General features: G+C 40.7%; 1 protein-coding gene across 3 annotated transcripts in view; it reads left to right on the plus strand.

Moving 5' to 3' along the window:
• Positions 1–19,029, plus strand: part of GABRG2 (gamma-aminobutyric acid type A receptor subunit gamma2) — a 97,884-nt gene extending 78,855 nt beyond the window's left edge. For 2 of the 3 annotated variants that reach the window (XM_050962726.1, XM_050962728.1), the window contains exons 7-10: positions 4,577–4,729; positions 9,084–9,289; positions 15,323–15,346; positions 16,840–19,029. In XM_050962726.1, the coding sequence (XP_050818683.1) occupies positions 4,577–4,729; positions 9,084–9,289; positions 15,323–15,346; positions 16,840–17,115 (659 nt within the window). In that variant the 3' untranslated portion in view covers positions 17,116–19,029. The remainder of the gene's footprint in view (positions 1–4,576; positions 4,730–9,083; positions 9,290–15,322; positions 15,347–16,839) is intronic. The other variant, XM_050962727.1, reaches the window with a different exon arrangement.
• Positions 19,030–21,453: the final 2,424 nt, after the last annotated feature.

Consider the following 21,453-nt stretch of genomic DNA (forward strand, 5'->3'; position numbering starts at 1 on the left):
ATATGGTTGTGTCAGCAATATTCCAAATGACTGCATCCTGGCTTTTAACTGCCAATAAATATCCATCAAGAAACTGCTTATAGATATAGTGAACATAATATAGGCTATCATCTTTCATAGTCTGAAAGTGAACAGTTATTTTCTTTTTCATGCTATGGGACCAATTATCCCATAGTTTTCACTGAGAAATATTTTAGTTGCAATGTATGTGTTTGCACAGTTTGGGCTCTCTTTATCAGTATGTACAATGTCACTCGTTCAAGAAAATTTAGTCAACTATATTTAATTTATGGAATTAGATATGGAATATAATGGGTAGAACACTGGGCTGGGAGTCAGGTGGGATTTTTGATGAAGTGTTGACATAATTTTTGCTGGCTAAGATACCTTGCATGGTCCTCCTCTCACACTTTTACACATGTGGAAATAAAGAATAACTCCAGAGGAGTCAATAGAGTGATATATTAGTGTGAAAATGGTGTGAGAGACACAACAAGCCTATCATCTCAGACAGAGCACTTTCGCAGTGTGGGGTCACAGTGGCTGCTATTACAAGTGATCCTTGATACTACTGATATCTTTACAGTGTAAAGAACACTTCGTTGTCTATATGTCACAAAGCTTTGTTCTGTATAAATATACAGCAGAGGGTCTCCCTAACTAGCTACTTTTATAAACCATCGCCACCAACTGTAGCATGTGATCATTAATGGATTTCATCTTCACAACAGCACTGTGAGTTAGGGAAGTATTATCCTCATTTTACAAATAGGCAACAGAGGCAAGATAGATTAGAGTAAGTGGGTTTCCCTTAAAAGGGTGGAATCCTGGCCCTATTGAAGCCTATGGCAAAACTCACCTTGACTTCAACAGGGCCAGCATTTTCTACAAGAAATCTGTAGCTGAGCTGGGAATTTAACCCAGCTTTCCTGAATGCCAATCCAGTGCCCTGAGTGGTAGACAGTCTTTCATCATCAACTCCCCACAAGCACCTCAAAGCAGCTGCACAGATATAAACACTCTTTACCACTGGAGATGTAGTCCAGCAGCACTTCTTCAGGTAGACTTCCCATTGACTTTAGCTTGCATTTTAGCCTTATGAGTGCAGCTGCTTCAGCCCCCAAGGAACTTTTCCCCCAACCTCACCCAGACCTTGGGAGTGAGACCTGGGAACTATGCAGATGTTGCTATGAGCTGATGCATTCAGGGGCACTAATCAAGTTCCTTAGGCAAGTCTTGAGTGCAGGAAAGAATAAAAGGTGTTTGTGAAGAAGGAACAAAATCTAAAAGCTTAGATCAGTGTCTGATTCAAGGGAACATGTTGACCGAAATGTGTCATTTACCAACATTTCCAATTCAGGAATCCAGCAGCAGAAAAAGGACCAAAAACTCTTGATAAATTAAATAGAAAACATTAGCACCTGGAGCAGTGGTGGCCAGCCTGAGCCTGAGAAGGAGCCAGAATTTACCAATATACATTGCCAAAGAGCCACAGTAATACGTCAGCAGCCCCCCATCAGCTCCTCCACCTCCCAGCGCCTCCCACCCACCGGCAGCCACACCGATCAACGCCTCACCCTCCCTCCCTGCATCTCCCGATCAGCTGTTTCATGGCATTCAGGAGGCTCGGGGGGTGAGGGCACAGCAGGTTCAGAGGAGGGTATGGGAAGGGGTGGAGTGGGGGCAGGGCCTGTGGCAGAGCCAGGGGTTGAGCAGTAAGCATCCCCCAGCACACTGGAGAGTTGGCACCTGTAGCTCCAGCCCCGGAGTAGGTGCCTATACAAGGAGCCTCATATTAACTTCTGAAGGGTTGCATATGGCTCCGGAGCCACAGATTGGCCGCCTCTGCTCTGGAGTGTCCCCAGTGTGTATAGCAAGTGCCAGATGAAAGAGAACTCACATTTCCATGGAAATAAATTTTCATAGAGAAGAGCTGTTGACATCAGAGTGAGAATCCAAGGTATGTTTAAATGGTGCTAAGTGGGTCAAGACCTCTACTAGTTTATTAACTTCTTGAGAGTTTCTTTATATACTTTTTTTGGGGGGTAGGGGAGAGGAGGATGAAGGAATGACATAATTTTATTAATTTTTTTAATTAAATAAGAAAATGTGTCCATTAAATGTACTATATAATAAAATAATAATAATAATAATACTTAATACTTCATATTTGCCTTAAGGAACAAACAAAGCCCCTGCCTCATAGCTCCCAGACAGTAGTACCACAATAGAAGACTGGATGTGGATGGCTGTATAGGGGTCTCACATAGGGTAGGACCTGGGCAAACTGGGGAAATATAGGTAACAGTATATTCTTCTGTCAGGATAGCTCAGTGGTTTGAGCATTGGTGTGCTAAACCCAGGGTTGTGAGTTTAATCCTTGAGGGGGCCACTTAGGGATCTGGGGCAAAAATCAGTACTTGGTTCTGCTAGTGAAGGCAGGGGGCTGGACTCTATGACCTTTCAAGGTCTCCTCCAGTTCTGGGAGGTAGGTATACCTCCAATTATTCTTTTTTCCCCACCCTGTAAGTTGGGGCAAGGTGTGGGAGTCAGGGGCATGTTGCATAAAGTCCTATTGAATATGCTTTGCACAGGGACTTCACAGCAGTTCTGCTACCTGGGTAGGTGAAGTTAATCTGCCTATCTTGTCAGGGTGGATTCTGAGGTCTGGATTTTGTCCTAGAAGGCCTAAAAACAACAACAACAACAATAACAACAACAACAAAAAGGGTATTGGCATGAGTTAGCCATGCCATTTCCTATTCTTATGAGTAAAAAGTGCTTGGAGCTGAGAGTGCTACAGGTTCTGGAGCTCTGGACCAAAAGAAATCAGCTCTAACCTAGGATAAAATGCGGGGTTAACAATTAGTTACATACCAGTCCATCCATTCCAACATACTGGCTCAAGACCAGCAATTTCAGAGAAAGAAGCAAGAAACCCTGCGGTGGATTGTTGTAATTTTATATAATATAAATACAATTTTCAACATTCATAGGGTCTACAATCTATGTACGTCCTTGGCTGTGACTTTGGACTCTAATATTCTGATGAGTTATCTAGGCACATTGAAAACCTGTTTTCTGTTAGTTCTGCCATGAACCAGTGTTTTGTATCCGTTCCTTGTCAGACTTTTTGGTCTTTGTTTTACCTCTTGTTCCTCTGCTGATTTTAGCCTCATTTAAAAAAAACAAAAACAACAACAACAAAAAACCTATAAACATGAAAAGAGCTTCCTCTTAAAGGATGTTTCCTTTGAAATACAGCAGCTGATACATAGTGTAATCTCTATCATAGCATGGCAGAGAGATAACTCATTTCAGAAATGCCAGGGCTGTTAATAGCAGGTGTTAAAGTGAATCAATACAGAAATTCAAATTGACAAAAAAAACTATCTTTCACAAAGTGGGCAATTAGACTCACAGGAGATGAGAATCGTTGACATTGCAATTGTATGGCTTTTGATTTTATAGCACTCTTTAACCATGTATGTTGTAAATATTTAACTTTAGCCTGTCCATGAAATGATATGAGAATTAGGGTAAAGTAATAAAAACAGAACCTTAGCATTTAGCTCGGACTCTTCGGTATATACCTGATATCTATTATATTAGTTTGTCAGTATTCTAATGGTAGTAAGGAGGTTTCTTTTGCTTTAGTTGATAAAGACTATATTAACAGTAATAGTCAATATGGTTAGTATGGGCAGTGAGGAATGGCGAGGACGGAGACATTTCTATTGGAAAAAGCACTGGTCCTGGAAAGGCTACTTCTAAACTATTTCATGTTTAGAGTTTATTAGGGATTATTCCAATGAAGATTAAGTACTGGTTTTTAATTTTAATATGCCTGTAAATTTTGTATTCAAAATGAAGAACTAACTATGCTGACTTGAGCAAGAGTAAGTTTTGGTCAACCCTCCCTCCTACAGCTCTGCAAATGTACCTCAATATAGATTTACAATAGTCCCTGCTATTCTAGTCTGGGGCTTCTCTTTAACAGAGACTTCCACAAATTGGAATGGAGCCTTTGGTGGGCCTGGGGCCATGTTCTCCCACCAACTCTTTTGCATCAAGGATTTCCCAGTATAGGTGTGAAAAGCACTCTGAAGCACAACTGAGAGCATGAACACTTTGATCAGCAGAATACAGTGATTGGAGACATGCTGTACCACTAGTGAGACAGGTGCTAGGATACCTGGAGCACTATGCTAGGGATTTGCAAATTGGTCAATAAATCCAGCTGTAAGGAGAGCAGGTTGAGGGGAATAAGACAGTAGGGGAGGGAGCACCTTGCGCTGTGTAGACAGTAGTTCCTCTTGAAGGTTGGAGTACATCATACATGTGGGGCCATGGCGGATGCTTCCTTCCCTAACATGGAAGCGAGCAGGATTCATTTAATAAAGAACAGCAGGAAATCAAACTCAGCCAGGTTTACACAGCTCTACAGAATATGTGTGTGTGTGCCTGTGCCTATCCAAACATGCTGAACACCACTCAGTATATATATACCTAGGTAACACATGGTAAATCTAAAAGGTTTTTTAAATGCAATTCTATGTATACCTTTGTTTTACAGGGGACTACGTAGTCATGTCAGTTTACTTTGACCTGAGCAGAAGAATGGGTTATTTCACTATTCAGACCTACATCCCCTGCACACTCATTGTAGTGCTATCCTGGGTCTCTTTCTGGATTAACAAGGATGCAGTTCCAGCCAGAACATCTCTGGGTGAGTTGCCATGTCTTCCAGCATGTATGTTATGATCTATGTCTCTACCAGAGCTCCACTATAGGGGAGCATCTGGCTGCAGGTCTAGTATAGTTCCCTGTGTATCACATGCAAAAGCGTTCCATTTGTCACTTAGATGGCAACTGGAGTTTATGTCACTTGTCAAGGTATAATGTGAGTCAAGCAATATTTGCATCTCTTTCCCATCCTCCTTATACTATTTTGAATCCTGCAAAGGAATTGCATATTTCAAATAATTACAGTGGAAGCCTGCACAGCAGTGAGTTTCAGGAGCACCTAATTCCGTTATATACTCAAGACCTTGCATTTTTTGAAGAGCTAGTTGGAAATTCATCCTTTTTTTGCCATAAAAATGTTGGGGAACATTTTTCTGATATTTGAGCAGCTTGGCATTTACACAAAAACATCCAATGCTATGAATATAGTCAATGCCTGAAAGAGTTAATCTGGCCAGTTACCCATGAGATACTATGAAGAAAGGTGAACAAAGGTACATGCATGGAGCAGGGGTATGTATCGTGTGAAGTCCTGAGCTTTCCTCTACTGAGGTGTCTCTAAGGGTGCTGCAAGATCTCCCGTCATATCTGTACTAGCCATCATAGTGCATGTGTATTCATGAAGAAAATGGATATTTACCCTCCTTTGCCTGCTTAATAAGAATATCCTTAAAAAAAATCAGTTATAAGTGTGTTGGGCAGCATATCACATAGCTTAACATTTTACAAGTCTGTATATCCCACTATTATTTTTTTTAAATGGTAGCAGAAACAATGGATTATTGGAAAAAGATGTGATATTCACGCTAGAAAAATTGATTCCATCCTTTTTCTTTCGATAGCTGCACAATAGTCTAACTCCCAGTTTCCTTGTGTGAACATCTGGTTCAGTAAAGGACATCCATGCATGAGAGAAATTTATTTCCCTAAAGGATAAAACCTATTTTTATTATCTTGCTATCTGGACAATCTTTCTTTTTACCAAATCTCTTACGTATGTCTCAAAAGCACCAAAAATCAGCTGTTCTTTTACCTCTATTAAGAAGTGGTGGTGTTTAGTTATAAGATTTGTTTTTGTCTCTATCTAAAGAGTTATTGTTCACCATGTTTTGGTATCTCAGTTGTTTGTATTTTAATTCCATACTTACTTCTGTATGATTATATGTTCTAAAACCTGACTGTTTACTGTGTGACCTCTCCTGGCCCCCTGCTCCCACAAAAAATATTCAGCTGTTGCCAAAGTTATTGTCTCTGAACATCACCCATCTTCAGACAGCCCTCTGCAGATGGCACACACAAGGCCTATACACCACATAAGACCTATTTTAAGATCTTAAATTAGACTTTAAGGCTCTGATCCTGCAATTTACAATGCACAGCCAGCCTGCTCCATTGATTTCAGCAGCATTCTGTGCTCTTGCAGTGGTTGGTCTATGCTTTGTAAGTTTCCTCGAGGGATGAACTTCATCCATGGGGTTTACTTCACCTACAGGCTGGGACATTGAAGGTAGGTATGTGAATATGTGCATTTCTGAAATGTATCTGAAATATTTCATGGCAGTTTTTATCACATGACTTTATACTAGTGATGGGCAAACTTCAAAAGGCCCAAGTCTGGGTTTCTTTCAAGTAAACAACCCCAAAATTCAAACCAGCCTTATCAGAATCTCCAAACCTCTCGGTCTGGCAAAAGTTAGGAGGGAAACTTCACAGGAACAGAGTCCTCTCAACTATAAATCAAATGAATTTTGAGATGCCATCAGAGTTCCTATCATATGTTGTCCCAAAAGTCTCACATGCAATTAGTTACAATTAGCAATTTCTACATGAATTGGCCAATTGATAAACTAAGAGTAGGACAAATATAATTTGTGTCTGAGAAACAGTTGATGGCACTAAAAATGCAAAGTAAAATTATGAGTCTAGATGATAAAATTAAGGCCACCCACTTTTCACTTTCAGAGACCTGGATTTGAGTCCTGAGAAGTAAAAATGTCTTTAGATTTGCCAGGCTAATTTTCAGTTCTGCACAAAAACACAATACAGGTTAGCCAACACGATTGTAAAGCTCTTTCCAATGGAGACTCAGAACTGGATTATCAAGGACTTGCAGGACAGAGCATTTTAAAATAATGTTGTATGTGTACAAGATCAGTAAATGAATTCAATTATTTTTCAGATGTATAGCATGGATCGGATTCTCTCTTGAGAACTGGCCTGTTTGCACCACTCAGGAGGCTTAAAGTGACCAGAAATTGACCACAAATGGGCAGCAGAGAATTCTCTCTGTTAGAAGGAAATTCCCTGTTGCAAATGTACTGAATCTTGGCTTTGTGCCAGTCATTCCCTACCAAAGGGTGTGATGGGGTTCAAGGGTGGGAGTGGGACAATCCAGACCAGTGAGGGATTGTGTCACTACTTGCCTTGCAGCCCTGGGTGCTTTACAATGCTTTGTGCTTAGCCAACCTACCAACATGCAGATCATGCCCTGAATGTCCATATGCTATATAGGCCTGGTTCAGCAGCTCTGACTACAGCAGCCTGTCTGCAGCCCCAATCCGACTTCTACCCACTTTGGTTACAACCAGCAAGGTGACTCCAACACACTCCCAGTCCCAAATTTTCCCAGAACTGTGTTCTCTGCAATGTCCAGCCCTCTCTGGGACAGTTCAGAGAAATAATAAGGTTATTTTTTTCCTCTAATGACCCAAAAGCACATCACAACTTATTAACTTACCTGTAGTAAGTACACCCTTCCAATTAAACACAGCACAGAGTTGTGTTTTGTTTTGTTTTTACAAAACAAAACAAATATATCAAAAATTGGACATAAACCTGTTTAACAATTCCCCCTGACCTTCCAGGATTACATACTTTAGTCATAATTCTAGCATACATACATCCAGAACTCTTAATACTCCCACTGCATGCATACTTCTCAGAAGAATATTAATGATCTGTGAGTTATTAGTTTTCTTATGATACCTTACAAGACATATTTTGTACAAAGATTATTTCAATCATGTGAAGGGTGTGAATACCGATGTTCTTAGTGTCATACAAGGATCAGCAGAGTTTCTGTCATTTTGTATGTGGATTTTGGGGCTATTTCAACTGTGGGAAACCATCAGTGATGTTCACCTTCAACATTATACAGGAGAAGTCACTTCACATACATACAAGTTCAGATTCTATTTGGTAATCAATGTTGGTTTTCAGTTCTTGTGTGTGGATGAGCAGTTTTCTGTACTCAAAGTATATAGGTATTCATAATGTAAACTCAAAATATAAGAATGTAGGCAAGTGTGAAAGCTCAAGCTGACAATTATTTATTGTTATTATAATTAGGGGTTTTGTAATTAGGGAAAAATGATAATTTCCCCATTTTTTTTTGTTTTTCAATCCTTAAAAGCACAAATTGGGATTAAATTGTGGAGTTTTTTCTGTTAAATCTTTATGGGCTTGATCCACAGGCCATTATAGTCTCTGGGAGTCTCTGGATTATGCCCTATAGAAATTCTGATTTTTGCATCCAAAACTTTAAAATTACAGGATAGTCCCACAAACAGTGGATTAGTTACAATTAAGATGAATTGTCAGAATTATAGTGTTGATAGTGAGGTGCAAGTTTCCCCACATATTTGACTGCTATGAAGAACAGAGGCAAATCCAAATGAAATCAGTAGGAGTTTTTCCACTATCAATGGGCTTTGGATTGCATCCTTAATCCTTTATTTAATGAACATCAAACTCATTCATATGAGATATTCATATGGGACGTTAAATATAGGTCTTGACTTTTTGTTGACATTTAAGATTCTAGCTCCCTTTTTTTTTCTCCACTTTTTTCTTTTCATAATACTTCCTTGAGAGATTTTAGGCATTTCCACCTCTTGTCATAGCTGCAAACACTTTTCTTTGGGTATTTCAGCACTGCCCAGAAACTGAAAATGAAGGAAACTTATTTCAACTGTAAAGAACCTTCAGAAAGTTCAGTTCTATGGAAGGACAAAGTTGTTGAGGTTGATCTTTTTTTCCCAGTTGAGTTTGGCTACCTCTGCTGAAAAGTTATCTTTTTTCCTAATATTCTTCAGGTGCTACAGCATGGGAGTCCCATTGGAAACAATGCATTGTAATGTGTATTTTCTGTGATTGCCTGGAGTCTCTCACTGAATACACCAGTCCCTCAGTGCCTAGCATGCTCCTTTTTAACACTCTTGCTGTATGTCAGGACTCCAGGGCATCCTTCAAAACCAGTCAGCATGTGGCAAGTGACAGAATTACTTTGTCACCTTAAATAGTAACATTTCTTTTGTTCAATTCTGTCTCCTTACCAGGTATTACAACTGTCCTGACAATGACCACCCTCAGTACAATTGCTCGTAAATCTCTTCCCAAGGTCTCTTATGTGACAGCAATGGATCTTTTTGTGTCAGTTTGTTTTATTTTTGTTTTTTCTGCACTGGTGGAGTATGGAACCCTGCACTACTTTGTCAGCAACAGAAAGCCAAGCAAGGATAAAGACAAAAAGAAGAAAAACCCAGTATGTATTGTTTTACTATCAAGACTGAAAACTTCCCTTTATAAATCTCAATTATGTTTTCTGAGATAGCATTTAAATCCTATTTTATGTTTGTCTTTTCATTATACTGTGCTATAGCTGTAAACTGTTTACAGACGTAAATGAGAATGTGAACTCAGTCAACCATGAGGAATGAATAGCTGACATATTACAGTTGTCTGGGAGCCTAGAGATTGATTTCTTAGTGGCAGGCTCCATCTAACCAAAGTGTTCTGGAAGATACAACTATTACCAAAACCATACCTTTGTGTTATGGTAAATAGAGTCACTGATATGAGAATCACTTTATCTGTCTTAGCTCTGCCCATATCTTGTGACCCTATATGGTGACTTCCTGTTTGTACGCTGAAATGATTCTCTTTTCTTTACTGCACACGACAGATTTAAAAATTCAGATATTCTACTTTTTATTGCTGTCCCCATCTTGTTGCATGATTATCAAAACTTCTGGTCACAATGGGAATTTTCTCCGTTAGATTCATTCATATAGGGAAAAAATACCTGTTTATGTGCCATTATTTCTTGGGGAATGACAAAGGCAAAGCAAAGAATACAGAGCACTTGAGTGTTTAATTTTTATTTTCAAAGCACAAAATGTATTTCTTGCAAATCCCTGTCTCTCTGTCCTTACCATTCTTTCCTTGTTTTATTTTCCTTTCTGTACCCTCTCTCCTGAATCTCTTTTTTTATTTTTTACCCCAGAATGTGATTCTATTAACACTTGTAACATTACCTGCTAGCAGTAACAAGTATATGATAACAGCCTTTATAACAGCTGCCGTGAAGGCCATTGGAACTCCCCTGTTGTCAGTGCAGTATTTGCAGACTATTTGGTTTCAGTGAGGTTGGCATCTTACCCTTCTATGCTGAAGCAAAACTCTGTTCTTCTAGAGCAACAGAATCTAAGGGCTTGGCTACACTGGAGAGTTGCAGCGCTGGTGGTGGCTTTACAGCGCTGCAACTTACTCACTGTCCACACTTGCAAGGCACATACAATGCTGTATCTCACTGGATACAGCGCTGGCTGTACTCCTCCTCTGCCTGGGGAACAACGACTGCAGCGCTGGTGATGCAGCGCTGCTCTGCCAGTGTGGCCACCAAAAGCGCAGTTATTGGCCTCCAGAGGTATTCAGAGGTATCCCAGAATGCCTGCTCAGCCACTCTGCTCATCAATTCAAACTCTCCTGCCCTGGCCTCAGGTGACCCGCCCTTTAAATGCCCCGGGAATTTTAAAAATCCCCTTCTAGTTTGCTCAGCCAGATGTGGAGTGCAATCAGTGAATCTTTCCAGGTGACCATGCCTCCACGCTCCAAACGAGCCCCAGCATGGAGCAATGGCGAGTTGATGGACCTCATCAGTGTTTGGGGGGAGGAAGCTGTGCAGTCACAGCTGCGCTCCAGCCATAAGAATTACGATACCTATGGGCAGATATCAAGGGCCATGCTGGAAAGGGGCCATGACCGGGACACGGTGCAGTGCAGGATTAAAGTGAAGGAGCTGCGGAGTGCCTATTGCAAAGCCCGTGAGGGAAACTGCCACTCTGGTACTGCCCCCACGAGCTGCCATTTTTACAAAGAGCTGGACGCGATACTTGGGGGTGACCCCACTGCCAATCCAAGGACCAAGATGGACACTTCAGAGCAGGGGGAGAAGTGGAGGCGGAGGAGGAGTGGGGGGAGGAGTAAACCAAGAGTGAGGGTACTGGGGTGGGGGGAGACACCCCGGAGTCCCAGGAGGCATGCAGCCAGGAGCTCTTCTCAAGCCAGGAGGAAGGCAGTCAGTCGCAGCAGCCGGTACTTGGTGAAGGACAAGCAGAGGAGCGGGTTCCCGGTAAGCGGCTTTTATTTTCAGGATGGAAATGTTTTGGGAGAGGAGGGAGGGTTAGGGCCACATTCGTGCATGCCTAGATGTGGAATAGCCCATTGATGTGGTCTATCACGTCGTGGTAATCGGCCTCGGTAATCTCTTCAAAAGTTTCAACCAGAGCGTGGGCAATGCGCTTCTGCAAGTTTATAGGGAGAGCCACTGTGGTCCTTGTCCCAGTCAGGCTAATGCGTCCACGCCACTGTGCCACGAGGGGTGGGGGGACCATTGCTGCACACAGGTAAGCTACATAGGGGCCAGGGCAGAATCCGCATTGCTGTAGAAGACCCTCCTGCTCTTCTCAGGTGACCCGCAGCAGCGAGATATTTTCAAGGATTAACTCCTGTGGGAAATGTTGGGAGCGTGTTCAGTGTAGGTGCCCCCCGCAGCTGTTTGCTTTCCCCAATGCACAGAAACCCCAGCACAGCCCTGAAGCAATCATTCCCCCTTACTCACCATTTCAGGGCTCCTGTGGGTTGTGTGCGCTCTATTTGGTATGAGAAAATTATGCTAAAGTAAAGACTGTAAACTCCTTCACTGTGTGGGAATAACTGTCTGAGATATAAACAATGCTGCCTCTGTTAACTGTTGCCTTTTTTTCCTTCCACAAACGACCTTGAGTTCTCAGCTGCCCGTGTTAACAGCAGCTCAAAGACTCCAAAACCTGCAGAAGAAGCCATGAAAAGCAAAGACGACCTGCTGCAAACAGTTATGGATCACTCTGCCAGAGAGAATAAAGAACTGCAGGACTGGAGGGAAAGGGAAAGCAGGATCCACCAGAGGAACTCAATGGCCAGGAAGAAAAGCACAAAGCAGCTGATAAGCATCCTGGCGCGCCAAGCGGACTCTATCCAGGCGCTCGTAGCCATGCAGGCAGAGCACTACCGCTCCGCCCCCCCCCCCATCCCAAAGCTCTTTCCCTTGTGCCCCAATGTCAGCTCCAAACCCCCTTGCCCAGCATCTAGGTTCTTACCTCCACCAGCTGCCTCCAATACCTGTACATTCACCAACCACCCCTGAGAACTACGACCCTTACCCTCTGCACTCAACCCCCATCACCATGCAGTATAGGCATCCTGAAGTGCTGCAGTCATTGCACAGTACTCCAGACAGGACATATTCAAACCTGTGACTGGACAGTTCCCCACCCCACCCTCCTGCCCTTTTAGGTTCCCAAAATGTTTTGTGTCTGTCAAGAAAGTTATTTTCTTTTCAATAAATGAATTCTTGGCTTTGAAAACAGTCTTTATTATTGCAGAAAGTCAAAGATACCTTAGCCCAGGAAAGAAACAGGCACTGCAAATCAGCTGAGGAAAAACAGATTCCTACTAACATTGTAACCACTGCACTTCACTCCCGTGCAAGGCACCAAACATTTCTGTTGGTTTTCAGCCTCAAATTCGTCCCTCAAAGCATCCCTGATCCTTGAAGCCCTGTGCTGGGCCTCTCTAGTAGCCCTGCTCTCTGGCTGTGCAAATTCAGCCTCCAGGAGTTGAACCTCAGAGGTCCATGCCTCACTGAACGTTTCACCCTTCCCTTCACAAATATTAAGGAGGGTACAGCACGCAGATATAACCGCAGGGATGCTGCTTTCCCCCAAGTCTAGCTTCCCATACAGAGATCGCCAGAGCCCTTTTAAACGGCCAAAATCACACTCCACAGTCATTCGGCACCAGCTCAGCCTGTAGTTCAACCGGTCCTTGCTCCTGTCAAGCTTCCCTGTATACGGTTTAATGAGCCAAGGCATTAACGGGTAAGCGGGGTCTCCAAGGATCACAATGGGCATTTCAACGTCCCCTACTCTCATCTTCTGATCTGGGAAAAAAGTACCTGCCTGCAGCTTCCTGAACAGGCCAGTGTTCCGAAATATGCGTGCATCATGCACCTTTCCAGGCCAGCCTGCGTTAATGTCAGTGAAACGCTCACGGTGATCCACAAGCTCCTGGAGAACCATAGAGAAATACCCCTTCCGATTAATGTACTCGGATGCTAGGTGGGGTGGTGCTAGAATAGGAATATGCATCTCATCTATTGCCCCTCCACAGTTAGGGAAACCCATTTGTGCAAAGCCATCCACAATGTCCTGCACGTTCCCCAGAGTCACAGTTCTTCTTAGCAGGATGCAATTAATGGCCCTGCAAACTTGCATCAAAACAACTCCAACGGTCGACTTTCCCACTCCAAACTGGTTCCCAACCGATCGGTAGCTGTCTGGAGTTGCCAGCTTCCAGACTGCAATAGCCACCCGCTTCTCCACCGGCAGAGCAGCTCTGAATCTCGTGTCCTTGCACTGCAGGGTGGGGGTGAGCTCAACACACAGTCCCATGAAAATGGCTTTTCTCATCCAAAAGTTCTGCAGCCACTGCTCATAATCCCAGACTTCCATGACGATGTGATCCCACCACTCAGTGCTTGTTTCCTGAGCCCAAAAGCGGCATTCCACGGTGCTGAGCATTTCCATGAAAGCCACAAGCAAAGTCGTGTCGTACGCGTCAGGCGACTCGCAATCATCGTCGGACTCCTCATCACTTTGGAGCTTAAGGAATAGCTCAACTGCCAAACTTGATGTGCTGGCGACACTCGTCAGCAAAGTCCTCAGCAGTTTGGGCTCCATTTATCACAGAAATTGCGCTGCACAGAAACCGTTGGGAGAGTCACAATGGAGCCAAACGTGGACGGAAAAACAGGGACTGCTGGGATGCAAAGCGATTCATCACAGGGCATTGGGACAGGAAGCAGAATGACCTGCACCCTTCTGTCCCCTTCCCACAACCCACGGCGCCAAAATGGGACGAGGTGCTCTGTGGGATAGCTGCCCACAATGCACCACTCCCAACAGCGCTGCAAATGCTGCAAATGTGGCCACATTGCAGCGCTGGTAGCTGTCAGCATGGCCGCACTCCAGCGCTTTCCCTACACAGCTGTACGAAGACAGCTGTAACTACCAGCGCTACAGACCTCCAAGTGTAGCCAAGGCCTAAGTGTGTGGAGGAGGGAGGGAACCAAAAGAGACAAAATATAAAAAGAAAGAAAATTCATTTGAAGTTTCTCCTCTGCATTCCCTCTACACACACTCACAGTACGTGGAGTACACCAGTGGAGATTTTCAAATGTACCTAAGGGACATTTTCAAATGTACCTAAGTCAATTGAGCACCTAAATCCTTTAGAAAAAAGAACAGGAGTACTTGTGGCCCCTTAGAGACTAACAAATTTATTTGAGCATAAGCTTTCATGGGCTACAGCCCACTTCATCGGACGCATGGAGCCCATGAAAACTTATGCTCAAATAAATTGGTTAGTCTCTAAGGTGCCACAAGTACTCCTGTTCTTTTTGCAGATACAGACTAAGATGACTGCTACTCTAAATCCTTTTGGCACTTATAGTGCATAGGAGAGCAAATACACAGGAGAGCAAATAAAGATTAACATATTTTGTCACTGTAATGCACAGTTTAACTTATTGTAAATAATTTTGTTATAACTTCATTCTTTAAAAGCTTGTCAATGATCTGCTGATTTACCAAAAAGAACAAAACAAAACGTGAATTTGTTTGTGCTGGATAAATAACCAAATGAAGAAGTCATGTAAACACTAAAGGTTTGTGGGCACCTGAGGACATTTACAACTCTTTTCTACAGTCCAGTAGAAGATTAGGTTTTCTTTCCTCAAATCAGAAGAAGGGATGGGCCTGATGTTAAATCAAGGCTCAAAGAAACCAAGAACATTAGGGTGGAGAGTTGAAGGGCCAGTTTCCAGTAGCAGAGACTTTGGCCCCAAATGTAAATCCAAACTTTGCAGATAGCCTCTGATTTTAAAATGGGATGACCCAAATGACAGTTCTTAATTCCCCTGAACAACAAAAAGATTGAAACCAGGTTCCCTATTTTGTGGCTTTGTCCACTTTAATTACACGTTACTGAGATGAGAGAAATATTTTCTTATCCGTATTATAACAGAGTTTTTTATTTAAAAGGCTGTCCTCCTTTCCTGTTTATAATTTACTTATTTTTTTACTTACTACATTTTTAAAAAGTGTCTTCAATTTATATTATTTTTGTCTCTTTCTTCCTCTTCTTTCTTTCTTTATTTAAAAAATTCTGATTCTTTTTTCTGTCTACAAAACAAAAGCTTCTTCGGATGTTTTCCTTCAAGGTATAAAGTTTTTGGAATGGAAATTTACTGCATGCGACTGCTGAATTTAACTATTAGAGCTTAAATGAGATTATTCCTTTTTAATTAGATATTTAAACATTCTACTCAGGGCAACATCCTAAATAAGTAGAATGGCTACAGATTTCTAAACAAATTTGTAGAGTTGATTCAGCAGCCCAAACCCTGATTCACTTATGGTTTTGAACTTGAAGTTCAAGAGAGCCCAACATTTTTGGATCGCATGAGTTAAGAGAGCCTCATGTGTTTAAAGCATCTGTATAGCTCTCTTTATCAATTACCCATGGGATCCCATACCACCAGCCACACTGAGCACCAGTAATGCACCCTTTTAGAACTCAACTCTGACCCCTTTTAACATTTGTGATCTAATTTAAATAAACAAAACCAAAATCTCCTCTAATGATGAGCTGTTCAAAATTCACTGCCATCATTAATTACCACTATGGTGTTCTTATGCCTAATGTCAGAGTTTTGAAAGGGTTTTAAATGCATACATTTTCTAATACTGTCACTGGATCCACATACTGTTGTTATCCAAAATAGCAAATATAGATAGCTGTATACAACATCTGACTCTGATCTTCATTCAGAAATGCAGAGATTGAGTTCCAGAGGGAAAAAATTAAGAAGGTCTAAGCTGAAGCGAATAGAATTGACATATTCTGTGGAAATTGACCTGTCATAATTTTCTAGAATCACAAAAAAAATTGGCCAGGTGTCAGCCAAAAGTTTGGGTGGCATGCATTATGCAATGCTATGTTCACCAATTGCTCAAAATAGTTGGAAATGCCTAATTAATTCAAGTTATAGCAAATATACATACATGTACAACTACTGTATGTAATGTTGGACATGTAGAGGCTTCTAGATGGTGAACAATGGTAGATGCTGAGATGTATGGATTAATAAAAGCAAACTTTTGGAGACTGTTCAAACCTCTTGATTCAGAAGAACCAGTTAACATTCTCTTCGCTCTTTTCAGCAGATTACAGATATTTGACAGTGCCTAAGCATGGACTTACTTTTATTAAAGAAAATCCTGCATTTCCAGTTGATTACTGCAATTCCTTTCATGTGCAACACCAATAAATGTCTTCATATATCATGCAACTACTTAAAATATAAAAGGCAAAAGCAATCCAAATGGCCATTAAGTTGCATTCCTGAATGTTTTCTTTAACCTCTAAAGTTTAATTTATTTGACACCAAACCTACCTACTCATATTTATTAATATGTAATATTAATCTGCATTGCTTATCTCAGAATTTAAGCTATATATATGCAAATATTCTTTTAATAATTTAAAATTAAGGATTTAATATTAGAGCTCCTTGTTCTTTAGCAAGTCCCTATTAATCCCTATTTAGTCCTATTTGCATAGACTGACCATTAGTCTAAATCAAGTTTTTTTACGAAGATTGTAACAATCTCTTAATTCCTGTTCCCATATTTTGTCCCTCATTCATCACAGGCACCTACAATTGATATCCGACCAAGATCAGCTACTATTCAAATGAACAATGCCACACACCTTCAAGAAAGGGATGAAGAGTATGGGTATGAGTGTCTCGATGGCAAGGACTGTGCCAGCTTTTTCTGCTGCTTTGAGGATTGTCGAACAGGGGCGTGGCGGCATGGAAGAATACACATCCGCGTTGCCAAAATGGACTCCTATGCCCGCATCTTCTTTCCAACTGCCTTCTGTTTGTTCAACCTGGTGTACTGGGTATCCTACCTTTACCTTTAAAATCAGAAAGGAAATAGGTGACATAAGCCTTACTCACTGAATTTCTTAGAGAGATGATTTCCTTTTGAAGTCCACTTAAGGTATTTATGACATGCTTTATAGTGGTCTGAATTCTCTAGTGCCATAACCCAGTAAATATCAACCATATCGTATTGTTCATCTAAAACTATCATATAATTATTGTGATTTAAACGATTCCATTCAATATGTTTAAGTGATTTGAAACAAAAAATAAAACAGGTAACATACAGCTCTACCAGCTGGAATAGAAACAGAGCAGTATTGGGGAAAAGGGAGGGAAACATGCCAACTTTCAGTAATGATTGGATATTGTCATTTCAATTATGAGTGACTGAGGCTAGAATTTCAAGGTAAAGTATTGTACAGTTTGTTAGCATCTACTATAAATATGCTATATCTTGGTCCTCTGTGGGCTTTTCTTTTTGGAAGAGTCATCTTTCACCTTTCACTTCAAATAAATGTTACTAGGCTAGCAAAGTAACTTTCCCTCTCAAATAAAAATAGACATTTCACTATGCCATCCTTTTAAGAACACATGTACAATGCTGTAAATATTTCAATACCTTGTAGTACTTAAAGTCTCTAGTGCATGCATCTCTTTTGGCCAAAATAAATGAAGCAAAGGTACCATAACGTATTGTCTTTTATTTTGTGTCTCTGGCTGTGCTATTATAACTGAAATGTGGGTATTTTTTTTTCCCCTCTGGAAGAATTACCCCTCTCCCTTATGCATGGAAGATTCAAGCAGACAACAAAACTTTCATGTAAGACTTTGGAGAAGCCTTAAGGATTGAAACAACTAACTTGTAGACAGAACAATCTGTATGAGCAATCGATACTTAGTTTATAAAGTAACTGTATGTGTTCACTGCTATTTTAGCCCTCATTTTCCAATGATAAAATTGTTAAGTCTCAGCTGAATTTACAATTATTATACATTGCAAGATCATCTGTGGTCTTTTAAGTTTTTAGTGAATCTTTTCCCATATTGAGCCTGAACTTTGATTCTTCTTCTCACACAGGGTGTTTTGGGGAAATAGATTGTAAGCCTCTTGGAGCAGACACCATCTTTTTGTTGTGTGTTTGCACAACACCTAACATATTGGAGTCCTGGCCCATGAGTAGAGCACCCAAGCGCTACAGTAATACAAATACACTAATAAATAAATAATAATAATAATACACAATCAATTTGAATTAATCAGAAGGATTAGAAACAGCTTTGATTCTTAGCAACCACAACAAATATTTATTTTTTAGGCAAACTTCAGGTTCATTTTGGTTCATTATACTTTGCACTATGTATACACCTATCATTCACCACCCATTCATGTTTCTGAACAGCAATATTAGTCAGTGCTGCTTTTTGCTTTGTGCATACCTTTCCAAAAGTACAGACGCTAACCCTGGCTAGCACACACTTTACAAGTAACCTTGAAACAATGAAAGGAAATAAAGAGTTTCTTTGTTAATAAATCATATGTGCATAGCTTATGTGTATTAAAAACTATTTAACCCACCTGGGTGAATCTTGAAACATTTAGCCAGTGGTTTTCAGAACCTGTATGATGCTCAATTATGCAATGTTAAGCACATGTAAATATTACTGACATTTTTTTTTATTGTCAAAGATGTAAAATGTCAACTCTAGAAAAATGGGTTTGGAGTTTGCAATGAGAGATGTATATGTATGTTATTACACAATTACTAATAGATTATATGGAGACATAAGGACAGTTTTCCACTGTTTGTATAGTTTTGGAAATAAACATGTATAGAAAGGTATAACGAATTCTTGATCATCAATTGTTCCTTGTCCAATGTATTTGACAACCTTTTAATAAAGGAACTGCACACACTAGTGGACTTTTTCAATAAAATTGCTGCACTCCACTCTACAGTATCCTTGTGGTTACTTTGTTAAAAGTAGCTTAAAGCATATTAGAACAGTATTACAGTTTGCTCTTGAGAAGGCTTTATTTTTAAACTGGCTAGATTGTGATATAATAATGATTTAGCCCCCAATCCGGAAAGCATTTATACATGTGCTTAACTTTAAGCATGTGAATAGGCTCTTTGACTTCAAAATGAGAAAATGAGCTTTTGAAGAAGTATTTGCAGGATCAAGGCCTTCAAGTAGATCACCACTTTAGGTTCACCCCACTCTTGAAAACCAATGGAATGGATGTATCGGTCTGAAAAAGGATACTAGTTTGAGTCTCCATCTGAAAGTATGACTACGCAAGGTGCATGGCAGGAGCAAATCACGCCAAATATTGACCAAAATAAAACTATTATGATTTAGGATTTACTATACCAGAACAGATCACTCACCATCATCAAGGCTGGCATCCTTTTTCCAGTAGGAGACAATAAATATTTTAAATAAAGGCTAATACATTCCCATTTCAATAATGCATCAAGCCTTCAAGGGTGTACAGTGATGCAAGTGAAGAAAATATCCCTTTCAGGACTTTTTGGTAACCATCTTAAATCTGAAGCATGAGATTTGAGTATCTTTATCTCAGCATGTATAGCTACAGGAAGGAAAGAAAACAACCATCTCAAACACCACCTAACTGCCATGATCCTGCTAGCCTTAATTGGGCTGAGTATGAACTTACTCCTCAAGGAACCTGATTAGTTTCACTAGGACTATTCATAGACTCAGGCAGTGGTAAGGGAAACAGAATCTGGCTCAGAGTGAGCAGGAATAGACACGTTCCTCTGAACATGTGCTCCACTGCTTATTCAATACGGGCTCAAAGGTCACCTGTGTATTGTAATGTTAGGCTATCAAAGCAAACATGAAGCAACAAGCAAAGTGACATTTCAATGGACTCAGTGAGGGTTTTTCTGCTCTCTACAGAGATCTGCTGCAACAGAGAATAGTCAGCTATATTCCAAGGAAGCGCTTTGCCTGTTAACTGAATACACTTGCTAAATACATTCAAGCCCAGTATGGCACAGGCTGCCACAGTTGCATTGGGACACCCTTCAGGAATGTCCATATGGTAGGTAAGAGCACAGCCAAGAATTATTATTTCTTTGTTGTTTGTATTCTGACAGTGCCTAGAGCCCCCAGCCAAGATAAGGCCCTATTGTGCTAGTTGCTTACAGATGAATAGCAAGAGAACTTGTATGAAAAAACTTGAAACTTCAAGAGAAAAGGCAGACAAAAGAAGCATTATTCTTATCCCATTTTACAGATGGGAAGCTGACCACAGACAGAGTGACTGAACTTATGTTTTTACCATTATTAATGATAAATGAAAATTCAGTTCAAAATTGTCCTTGCTTTGGCCTCACTCATCCCACCTGCCTCTCCGATCTCATTACCCACCATCTTTACCACCCGGTCACATTAATTCTCTCTCAGCAGCATCCTGAATAGGAACAAGGGAGCAATAGCTGAGGACACAAACGTGGAGGTGGCAGTAATTAAGATAAGAAATGATGAAAACGTGGGCAAGGATTTAGGCTATGTGGCCATGGAAGAAAGGCCAGAGTTTAGAAGCAATATGTACAAAAAATCAGCAACATTTATAAGTGGACTGAATATGCGGGTCCAGTGATAGGACCAAGTGAAAAATGAAACCAACTCCCAGGCCTGTGTAATGGGGTGGATGGTGGTGTCATCCATGGTAAATAAATAATGATTTTACTTACCATTTGATGAAGAATTCTCAGAGAGGGCAGAATTCAACTATATAGATGCATTTGTAATGAGAATAAAGCATATGCAAGAAGCACAAACCAAACCAGTCCTAACCAAAGCCTAGGAGAAATAATAATATTTTAAAATGTCTGTATTATCCTTAATACCAGATTTCAAACTGCTTTTCAAACAATGATTAATTAAATCTCATGGAAGCCTTTACAGGTTAATAAGTATCATTATGTCAGTTATTGGCCTAATCCTCCTCCCATAAAAGTCAAAAGCAACGTTCTCAATGATACCCACTTTGGATGCTCATATTCAGCATATACAGAGAATTTCATGACTGAAAAGCTCTGAGTTCCCAGCTGACACATCACTGAGAAGTTTTTTTGTTTGTGTTTTTGTTTTTTTAATTGCAGTGTTTTTTGATATACAGTGAAAAATGTAGAAGACACAGTGCATAAGCTTTCAGGCATCTTGAGTACTAGAGTGTGAACAATGTGCTACAGTTCTGCTTACAAGTTAACACCCTTTTGAATAATAACCGATGAAGTAGGTTTTAGCCCAAGAAAGCTTATGCATAAATAAATTTGTTAGTCTCTAAGGTGCCACAAGGACTCCTCATTGTTTTCACTCCCAAGTGTGAATTTCTTCAG

Source organism: Gopherus flavomarginatus, chromosome 7 (assembly GCF_025201925.1).
Source record: "Gopherus flavomarginatus isolate rGopFla2 chromosome 7, rGopFla2.mat.asm, whole genome shotgun sequence".
Lineage (NCBI taxonomy): Eukaryota > Metazoa > Chordata > Testudines > Testudinidae > Gopherus > Gopherus flavomarginatus.